General features: G+C 32.7%; 1 protein-coding gene across 1 annotated transcript; it reads left to right on the forward strand.

Annotated features, from left to right (window-relative positions):
• The first annotated feature begins 8,161 nt into the window (after positions 1-8,161).
• On the forward strand, positions 8,162-9,148 carry LOC25491256 (F-box/LRR-repeat protein 4). The gene has a single exon (XM_013599138.1). The coding sequence runs from the start codon at positions 8,162-8,164 to the stop codon at positions 9,146-9,148; it is 987 nt and encodes a 328-aa protein (XP_013454592.1).
• Positions 9,149-11,481: the final 2,333 nt, after the last annotated feature.

Genomic DNA, 11,481 nt, shown 5'->3' on the forward strand with positions numbered 1-11,481 from the left:
CAATGTATTTTTAAGACCCTCATTCAAAAAAGGTAATTACTCCAGATCTTTATTATTTCATCCAGAAAGAGCAGAAACTCTTGTCGCGTCAAGTATGCCTTGTTTGAACTTTGAAATGTAAGCTATAATTTTATTCTAATTAGATATAGGCTAAGAAACAAAGTTCAATGATTTGAGATGATTTATCTGAGATCAGTTTGGGTGTTGATAATGATAGCAATGTCTTTCTCATTATATATTTTTAGGTCTTCTCTTTTCATGCTTAGGGGTTTAGATTAAACTTAGATTTCAAAACGTGAGATCAATTAAAACTTTCACCCCCTTGGGTTTTTTTCAAGAAAAGGTTTAGATTGAAACTTCGATTTGTTGATGATCTCCCATGGTTTACAAGCTGATACTGACAAGGTTTGTACAGTGAATTTGTTTCATAGATAAGTTTTAGACGTTGGCCTAATTTTGCGACCTATGTTATTAATTAGTCCTTTGAGGATCAGAACATTTGTTACTCTGCATCATTTTTCAACGTTAGTTGAGGTTAAATATTTTTGTTAGATCAAAATATTAAGTTTTTGCTAGTATTTTGTTAGATAAAAAATTGAAGCTTCTGTTTGTGTTTTGTTAGATTGCAGAATGAAAAATTTCTCAATACATGTAAAGTGATATATTTACCAAAACTCGTTTATTTTGTTTCAACTTTGATTAACTCAAACTCCTTGCCTTTGAATGATGATTGACTTATCAAATTAGTATATTTGATCGTTATTATTTGAATATTTGATCGTGTACTAGTGCTTCGATGCAATCTAAATGGTTGTCTTAAAGCAATCTCACCCCTCATTTGTTCTATAAACATAAACAATCTAAAAACCAAAGTACAAGTTTACATTCCTCAACCTTTTTACCAATAAATAAGCCCTCATTTACTAAATCCTTCACACTATATTGAAATGTCCTCAACCTTCTATTAGTGATAGGTTGCGAGTGCACCTTCACCTTGTGAGTTAAATGGAGGAGACTAATTTCCCACTTGTGACAGATTGCAATTTGAATCTCACTAACAGAAGTGTTCATATTTGAAAATGTTTATAGGCAAGTTAATACAAAAACCATACATTTACTTTAATATAAAAATGGTCAGATAATTTTGTTGCAGTCTTAAATATCCTCTTGTGTCTGTTTTAGATACACGTGATCGATCACATTATAAGTGATACTCACAAGGGCATTAAAAGGGTGGAAGGATGATATAGTTGAACTTTAATTTTGTTTACATTACAAGTTTACATTTCACTCTTTAACCTTTTATAGAGATTGATTGAACATCCATGATTTTTGTGGGTGAAATGGGGTGAAGTTTTAGAGCGACAATGAATGAAATGAAGGTTTTAAGAATATTTAATATAAATGGGATGTTTTGGTATTATTGTAAAATTCTAAGTAACTAAAAATAACTGGGGTGTGATTAGATGAATTGTTTGATTTGAAAGAGCCCATTATCCAATTACCACAGTACTTTTATTGAACATAATAAATAATAGAATTTCTGACTCTTTCTCAATTCGCCCTAAACTTAAACCCTCAAATTGTAAACCCTACACAAAGTGTTGAATATGAAAAGGAAGAAAACAAGAAACTTTCTCAATTTTAAACAACGACAACAACTATCACGTTCTCAAACAAAATCAGCTGAAGTGATTGGAACACCAGAATTTTATTTACCTGATGAGTGCTGGGAATGTGTCGTCAAATTCCTCAACGACGGCCACGACAACAACAGTAGATCCTTGAAGTCTTTCTCTGCCGTCTCAAAGCAGTTCCTCTCCATCACCAACCATCTTCGATTTTCAATAACCATCAAAGAACCAACCCACCGTTGCCTCAGTCGACTTTTCCAAAGATTCCCTAACCTCACCTCCATCTGCCTCACTCACTACTACGACAATGACACATTTTGTTGGCTTTCCTCCATAGCCTCTTCCATTAAAATGAAATACACAAAAAAAAAAAATAGTGTAGACAATTCTAATTCTTTCGTCGTCATCCCTCAATTAAAGTCTCTCCATTTGATTTCGAATTCACGAATACGAGATGAAAGCATAGAAATGATTGCTGCCCTTTTCCCCAATTTGCAATTGCTTAATTTGACTTATTGCTATAACATATCTGAAGAAGGTATTTTCCATGTTTTAAAGACATGTTCTGATATTAGGCATTTGAACTTAAGAAGATCTTTAGGAAAGAAGCTGTGCGGAATGAACTTTGAAGTTCCCAAACTAGAAGTGTTGAACTTGTCATATACAAATGTTAACAACGAAACACTGTGTGTAATCTCAATGTGTTGCCGTGGGCTTTTGCAACTCTTACTGGAAGGGTGTTTTAATGTCACAGAGAAGGGAGTGAAGCATGTGCTAGAAAAATGCGCACAACTAAGAGAGATCAATTTGAAAATGTGTGGTCAAGTGCATGATGATGTTCTTGCCTCATTGATATTTTCAAGGCCATCGTTAAGAAAGTTATCAACTCCATATGATTATCAATTCAGCGACAGAGAGATGGAGCTCTTATCACTTCAAGGATGCATTGTTTGCTAGTATTCTAAAAGTGATTTCTTGTAGTTTGAACTTTTTAATGTAAGATGTTTTTGTTTTCAAATTTACTTCTATGAGATATTGCTCTGTTTTTAAATGTCAACTTGAAAATGTGTATTTACTTATCGATTTGTGCATGATATTTCCCTAAGTAAAGCAAGCGGTTGAGTATGATATTACTTGCAGTTTCAAATTGTATTGTTTTTCATCACTTTGCCTCATCAGTAGCATTTTTTTGGTTTTGCATACTTTTGTAGCACAGTTTTCTCTGCTCTCACTTTTATGAGTTTTCCATAGGTCCTACCAACTTTCAAAACCCAACTTATGTTATCTTTTTTGAACAAAACTTATAAGAATTAACTTATATATTTTCCTGGTCATAATATGTAAGGACCCAAATGTGAGTGCGCGCTCAAGCGGGCTTAGCACATCGGCTGCCATTATGCTCAAGTGGTAGATAGAGATGATTAGTGCAAGGCTATTCAGTTTTAGTGGTATGGGGAGTGAGGATTGAGAGATATGTGGAATTTGGGTTTGCATTATAATATAATATGTGGAGTATATATTCCACTTAAGACTAATGGTTTATTTATTTGTTTTCGTATATGCAAGAGTTTTCCGTTTTTAAAAGTGGATGTCCCTAGTTATTTCTATCAGCAACATTAGGTGTTAAAATAAATTGATAGTTTGCCATTTATTGTTCGTTGTGCTGAATGTTTTATGTAAAATAATCATCTTTCTAATGATGTCTACATCTTTCATGAAAATAAGTAATTGTGTTAACGTCATACCATGCCAACCAGAAACTTTCTATTTCTTTTTGTGCTTGGTATGAAATTATGCTTTGTTTGATATTGACTAAATATTGTTTCTTTTCTACTTTAATTTGAGTGTTTAATTAACTCTATTTGATCATCGGGGAGTGATATGGCTGTTTTAAAGATTTTTCTTAGAGTTTGTTATTGACTAACTATTGGTTCTTTTTCTACTTTCATTTCAGTGTTTAATTAATTCTGTTTGGTCGTATAGAGTGTCTTAAAAGTTGTATGAAAGCACATTTGAGCGTATGTTTTCTGCTGGCTTTTGATAATGAAGCTGGAAAATTAATGGTGTGTTATGGCTGTTTTATTTAAGCATGGCTTGTTGTGGTTTAGAGTTTGTTATCGAGAAATTAGTGGTGGTGTGCTGGCTGGTTGGTTTTTGCATCACCTGCAGATATATTAGTGTTAGGAGTATTCTATATGGATCCCTAAGCTATCCGTTTTTGAGAACTCTGGTTCCTTTGCAATTGTGCTGTTGGGATTTTTTTATGAGTATCTTGTATTAAGGAAATGGGATATGTGAACAAAGCATTTTATAAAAACAGCAGTTTCTCTTCTATTATTGGTTTTTGAGAACTCTTGTCCTTGTAATTGTTTCACAAGGCAAAGCTACCGATGTCACTAAATTTTGGATTTTGTAGAAAACATAAGGAGGGTGGTTGTTTTTGTTGGCCAATTACCTTCTTCGCTATGTAGTCGCGATAGTTTTATTCGCTGTATATAGCATTATTTTTATTAAAAAACTTGAATTCATGGATGCCATATATGAGACAAAAGTATCAATTTGTGTGCGTGATTTTGGATTAATTTGGTCTACTTTGTGTTGTTGTTGTTGTTAATATTCTGACTTTGTTGTTGGATTATTCTGCTTGTGATTATTGGGGTCTCTCATTTCAGCTATTATCTTCGTTATTCATTGCTTCACTGTAGTGATGTTTAAAAATGCTTCCGATTTAAATTGGTGCAACATTGTTCATTTAATGGGCTGCTCAAAATCTAGTGTTTCAAAACAAAAACTATGATCTGAATTGAAATTTGTCCTATTACTTTGTGCCAAACAAAAACATCACTTGTTGTTGTTGGTTGATTCTGATTATTGAGGTCTCTCACTTTACTATTTTTGTCTGCACTTATTTTTGCTAGTGCTGATGTTTGAAAATATTCCTGATATAAATTGGTGTAGCCTTGTTCATACTGTAATTGTATGTTATTAGAGGTTTTTCATAATTTGTATTATGAACTGAATCAAAATTTATGACTCCTTTGACAGGAATTTGAAATCCAATGGAAGATATTTGAAGATGTAAATGCAAACTTAGGAATTCGAATTTTTGAAATATTGTTCATGTGGATGTCAGAGAATTTCGAAGGCAGTTAAAATCAGCATTTGTTGGATCTAACTTTGTTTCTCATGTTGTTTCATGGTAACCAAAAACTTGTCTCGTACTTCACTGTGTCTCATCTCAAGTCTTGGGTGTCTGCCTTGCATTATATTCATTGTCTCTTTTCTGATTACTTTTGTTTTAAGTCACTTTTGATTTCTGCTTATGGCTTTCATGTATGCAATCATGCATCATGCTTTTACTAGTTGTTTGAACTATTGAAATTTTGAGTTTTATATCAAGTCATTTTTAATTTCTGTTTAGGTAGCTTTTATTTTTGCGTTTTTAATTTCTGTTATGTAACTTTTATTTGTGTGTAGGATGCTTAATTTTTTTGATATAATTATTTTTTAACCGTTTTGCGGCTTCCGCTATTGGCCCGCTTTTCTATCCGCTATTTGTTATATCGGATTTTTGGCGATCCTATATTTTCCGCGATCCAATTTAATACCACTCACTAAAACAAATCTGAAAATTTATCTGGGGCGGATTCCATGGGAAACTGCGATGAAGTCCTGGGAAAACACGCAATTTGCCAAGGCCTTTGCAAGGAGCGGAAACTTCAAAGTTGGTGCCTTTCACGCTTGAGTTTTACTTTTCAAGTTGGTGTCTTTTATTTAAACTCATAAATCTACAGACCATCCAAAAAGAAGCATGTCCTTTTTTCTCAGACAGGAACAAAGAAAAAGCATAGTTAATAAAAGAGTTAAAGAAATATGATGTAACAGATTTTAGGGCAGTTTTACAATCTATCAAGTCCATATCGTGCGGTTATGGTGCATAAGGAAATCCTTATGCACCCTGCATAAATCTAGAAATGGTTTTGGAGTACAACTCACAGAAACCATTTCCATAGTAAAATGGTTTTGACATAATTGTGTTGGGATTTATGCAGGATGCTGAAAACCATTAAGTACATCTAATGGTTTTGGAGTATAACTCACAAAAACCATTTTTGAATTTATGCATGGTGCATAAGGAAATCCTTATGCACCATAACCGCAGCCCATATCCTCCACTCTAGAATCAATTTAATCAATCTATTTAAAAATATGGATGGATCCGATGGATCCCTTCAAATAATTCTAAAATCCAATGGATTATTTCTAATGTTATTTCAACGAATAAAAAAAAAAGTTATTCAAAAAATTAGATTAATTAATAAATAAAAATAGAAACAAGTTAATAATTCTATTAATTTAGATAAGGGATCAATTTGCAAATAATTGTAAGATTTTCTTGTCATCAATATCATATCCGAAGACATTATATCCTTTTGGATCATTTTGTCAAATAATTACAAGATTTTCTTTTATCTTTTATAAACGTCGAATATTCAATTCTTTACATTATTCTCATAGCTTTGTCTATGTATCAACTTATATACTCTTGATAGGGTTCACCTATTATCATTAATCCATGACACTGTTGTCAATTTGAGTATATGTACTAGAGTGGTGATAGGCATACCTCCTTAGGTGGCAAACACCATTTGACCTCCACACAAAAAATTGACACATGACAAACTTTAACTATTCAAAACAATCCAAAAAAACAGCGAGAATCTCCCTCACAACTTCTCTTGCTCCCCCTTCTCTCTCTACTTCCTCTCCCCCCACCAGCATTCTCCATCACCACCGTTTGTCACCACCATCATCTTTTTTATTTTTTTTAAACAGCTTGTCACCACCATCATCTCTTTCAAAAAAAAAAAAAAATTTTCTTTTCTCATTAATCTCTGTCTCTTATCCATCCAACCACCCTCTTCTCAATTTTTCGTCCACCCCACCTCCGTCGCTCAGCCCCTCATCTCCGCCACACCTCAGTCTAGATCTAAGAACTCTGCTGGTGGCATCCCTTTCATAACTACTTACCCTCTCTTCATCCATCAGCCACCACCACCGGCCACATCCACCACCGTTATCCGTCGTCTTCAACCTCAATTAAAAAGAAAGTATTGAGAGAGAAGAGAGAAGGGGCTGAAGAGAGAAAAAGGATGAACGATGAGAGAGGGGGAAGAGTTTAGACTGTACGTTTGCCAAGAGAGAGAGAAAGCAAAGTTCTGAAATGAGTGAAATTATAAAATGTGTGAAACTACTAAAATGCCCATACCACATCATCAGTGGTACAAAAGGGTGTATAGAAAGAGTGGTTTGTGTATCTTTTTCCTATGTACTAATAGACAAACTTTTTCACCTTTGTTATTAAAATATTTAACATGCATTTCAATTTGAACTTCAATATTTCGTTTATATCTAGCCAAAATATATCATACATTGAATGCATGGAACATACGTAACAAAATAAATCATGATCATAAAAGAATGTCATAACCAATTTTAACTTCATAAGAATGTCATAACCAATTTTAACTTCATAAGAATGTCATTAATATTTTCTATTACTCTTAATTTCTCCATGAACATTTATCAACTTACAATAACTCAAAACATGCTGAAAATATATTTTAATACCAAAATAAAAAAGAAATTAACAATACTTTCATATCATCATGCACAATATAAGATGTGAGCATCAATTTTAAATTTAATAACCCTACAAAAAACAATAATATCACTAAAGCATGCACATCAAAATTAATCCATATACACTACTTTTATATAAAACAACATGCAATCAAATAATATATTGATTTACACTAATTGTGTAACTTTTCTAAATGTTTTAGTAGTGATCATTGAATATTATCTTTGTAAAATGTTTATACTACAGCAAAGGCTGCCATTGTAAAATGGTTACAAATGTCACCACACATATTTACTTTTAAATAATTTATTATTCCAAAAGGTCAATGAGTCACAAGTTTGATCTTGAAAAATACTTTAATGTGCCACTTCAAAATTGTTTCAATCATAATTATTCGTCAGTCACTAAAAGATTAAACTTAGCCATGTTTATACGTCATAAATTAGCCATGTTTCTGTCATTGTTCATATTCTGTTTGTTTTTAATTTGGCTATGTGCAAAACACAATTAAAATACTCCAATGGATTTCTGTCTATATTTCTGACTCTTTTCCATGTCTTTTTTATGCCTCCAAAATGTCTCTTTTTATAGAGAAACTTATGTCATTTGGTGAACGGAAACAAACCTTTGAAAGAATTTTGTTCATGAATGGTTATATTGCTTCAACTGTAAAGCTTTACACCTTTTCTCTAAATGGTCTCTTTTAACCATTGCAACTTTCCAATGTAATACCGAAAAAGTGTCAAGTCCTATTAACGTGAAATATATATAAATAAGATTCACTTCAATTTCAGATCATCGCTGGTAGAAGAAATTATTTATCAGTCACAGAATTCAATCTCATAGAAATACTATTCACAACAAACTCTAAGAAGTCCTCAATATGAAGAGGAAGAGGACAAACTCTTTCAATTCTTCACAACAATCTATTTCTTCCATTATAACTAGAAGTAAATCAAAGGCTGCAAAATTTTATTTACCTGAACATTGTTGGGAACATATCTTAAGATTGCTCGGAGACAACCCACTTAGAGACGATGAGGAAGACCCCTACAAATATGTCTCCCTCGTTTGCAAACAATTCTTGTCCATCACCAACCGTCTCCGATGCTATCTTTCTGTAGAAGATCATCACACACCCCCTCTCCTCCGTCGTCTCTTCGAAAGGTTCACCATCACCATCCTTGACCTCTCATCCTACGATGGTAACCTTGATACACTTCTCTGTGAAATCTCTCTTTTTCCATTGAAAATCACATCCCTTGATTTATCTGACCAACCCACGATTCCTGCTATAGGATTGCGATATTTCTCCCAAAAAATTACAACTTTAACCTCTCTAACATGTACTAGCATTCATGCGATCCATTACACTGACTTGGTCCTCATCGCGGATTGTTTCCCCAACTTGGAGCATCTTGCTTTGAATGATTGCGATGACATATCTGAAGAAGGTATTGGTCATGTTTTAAGGAGATGTTGTAAGATGACACATTTGGACTTAGACGGATGTTCTAATTTGAAAATGACGATACACTTTGAAGTTCCTAACCTCAAGGTGTTGGATTTGTCAATGACAAAAGTTAACGATGACGCACTCTTTGTAATCTCAAAGAATTGTCGTGGAATTTTGCAACAATTACTGGAAAATTGTCATGATATCACAGAGAAGGGAGTTAGGCATGTGGTAGAGAACTGTGCACAACTACAAGAGATCAATTTGCGAAATTGCAGTAATGTGAACAGTGATGTTCTTGTCTCATTGATATTGTCAAGGCCATCGTTGAAAAATGTAACAACTCCACATCGTTATCCATTCAACGACAAGGAGATGGAACTCTTATTGCGCCAAGGATGTAATGTTTACTAGTAATCTAAAAATGCTTCACTGATGTTTGAACTCTTAAATGTAAGATGTTTCTGTTTTCAAATTTACTTAAAGATACTACTTTGTTTTTGTTTACAAGGAGATGGAACTCTTATTGTGACAAGGATGTATTTCACTACTTTGTTTCATACTTACTTTACTGCATCCCTCATTAGTAGCATGGGTTTTGCAACTTTGTGAGTGATGATGTTCGAACTATATCATCTCTTGGGTTAGGATTAACTTTGTGAGTGTGCGTTAGGATTATCTTTTATCTTTTTGTAGTTATCTTTCATCTTTTACCTGTTTTCCTTTATGCAAGAGAGTTTTCTGTCTTAAAAAGTGGAAATCTGTTTTTTATTCTACTTGGGTGTAAAATGCATTTGATGGTTTACTTCTATTATCTCTGCATTATAAAATAATTGAATACATGGATTTCATATAAAAAAACACTAATATGTTATAGCTTACATTGGGGTTGTTCGGTTATTCTGCTTCTGGCGACTAGATTTGTGATTATTGGGTTCTCTCGTTTTAGCTATTATTTTTGTTGCTCATTGCATGGTAGTAGGGATGTTTAAAGATGCTTTTGATTTAAGTTGGTGCAATCTTGTTCATAATATGGATTGGCCAAACTCTAATTTTTCATAATCTCTCCTATGAACAGAATTAAAATTTGTATTATTATTGCATGTTAGACTAAATCGTCACTTGTTGTTGCTGATTTATTCTGATTATTGGTGTCACTCACTTGACATAGTGTCTTGTTCATATTATTATTGTATATTATAGGAGATTTTTCATAATATGTACTACTATTGACTGAATTGAAGTTTATGACTCATTTGATATAGGACATTGATTCAAAGACCGGTGGAAGACATTTGAAGGACCAAAATGGAATGAAAGATGTTAATATGCAACTTTAGTTTGGTTTTGTTGAATCTAATTTGGTTTCTCATACAGTTTGAAGTTTCTTTTTGGCTATTTTATTGTTCTTAATTTTAAGCTTTTTTATGTTGAGTGCATTTCATTTTGTGTACTTTTACTCCTAGCACTCTGTTTTATGTGTGTGTTATGAACTAGTATTTGAATCTGGGAACAGAAATATTGATAGAAGTATGGTAAACAATTTTCAGATAATATGATCAATTCTTTCGAATCCTGTTTCTTATTGTTTGGTACCTATCCTCTATAACATTATTTGTGTTACAACAAATTAGCAAAATATCTATGATCAAACTTTAGACTCAGAGTTCTCTTTAGAGGATTACTACCGCTAATCTCTTAGGTGAGTCCGTAACCACCGTCAAAGATTTTTATTGAAATTTAATTTAGAAGTCACAACCTAACAACCAAATATCTCTGAAGCAATCTATTAGATTGCCAGATTGGACAGAATTACTAGGTCAATTGAGAGATTTAAGTTCATTTATATTCGATCTAGATACATAAAGCATTAAAACTATAATTATTGAATAGAGTTTAGAGTTTATACAATCACATTATTCAATCAACTTGATATACAAGTTCATCTTTGACCTAATCATTGGAACATAGCTACATGGTAAAAGCACAATTAACTAAATTAAAAGAAGGTAATATAACATAAAATAGGACCAACTATGAGTTGGTAGACAGCACCATGAAATCCTAAGAGAATTTTCTTTACAAAATAACCTCAGTTTGTTGACCTAAATTTTTGTTACAAAACATATTTCATCATAAATCCGAGGCTTTGTAACCAAAAAAAAAATCCGAGGCTTTCACTCAAACAGACCCGTTTATTGTGTTGGTAAATGATTGGTTTATTATGTTGCTAAATCACTTTCATCTTAACAAGAAATTTTTATTTTTTTTTCCAAGCTTTTTCTTCCAAGCTTGATAAATAATTAGTCATTAGATCAAATATTTATCACATCAATGTGTTGGTGAAAGATTTTCGCTAAAATTTTCTAGGAATCGGTCTTCAAATTCCTTGGCCAAAGAAGTAATTTGAAGTCTGTTTTTATGGTTTGCAAGAAATTCCATTACATTAAAAACATCCATTTTGTTCCTTCCAATACTCAAAGTCATAGACCTTAGCCACTTCATTGGAGAACTAGAAAGCTTGCTTCATCAAATTTTATAATCTAGATTGGACCTTAATTTGGTTAATCTTTGCACTTATAAATCCCTTTCGTCTCTATGCCAATACTCGATATCAATGGACAAATTAAATTTCATTCTTCACATGTTTTAAGATAACCCAAGTTGGCCTTGTTTGTGCAATCAAAATAATTCCTAGTTTGGGTTCCATTTCTTTTAACGTTGAAAAGAAAAGACTACATGGACCT

This window comes from Medicago truncatula, chromosome 4 (genome assembly GCF_003473485.1).
Source record: "Medicago truncatula cultivar Jemalong A17 chromosome 4, MtrunA17r5.0-ANR, whole genome shotgun sequence".
NCBI classification, from domain to species: Eukaryota; Viridiplantae; Streptophyta; class Magnoliopsida; order Fabales; family Fabaceae; genus Medicago; species Medicago truncatula.

What these genes read in the sequence shown, in the direction of transcription:
- LOC25491256 (XM_013599138.1), top strand. Translation starts at nt 8,162, where the DNA reads ATGAAGAGGAAGAGGACAAACTCTTTCAATTCTTCACAACAATCTATT.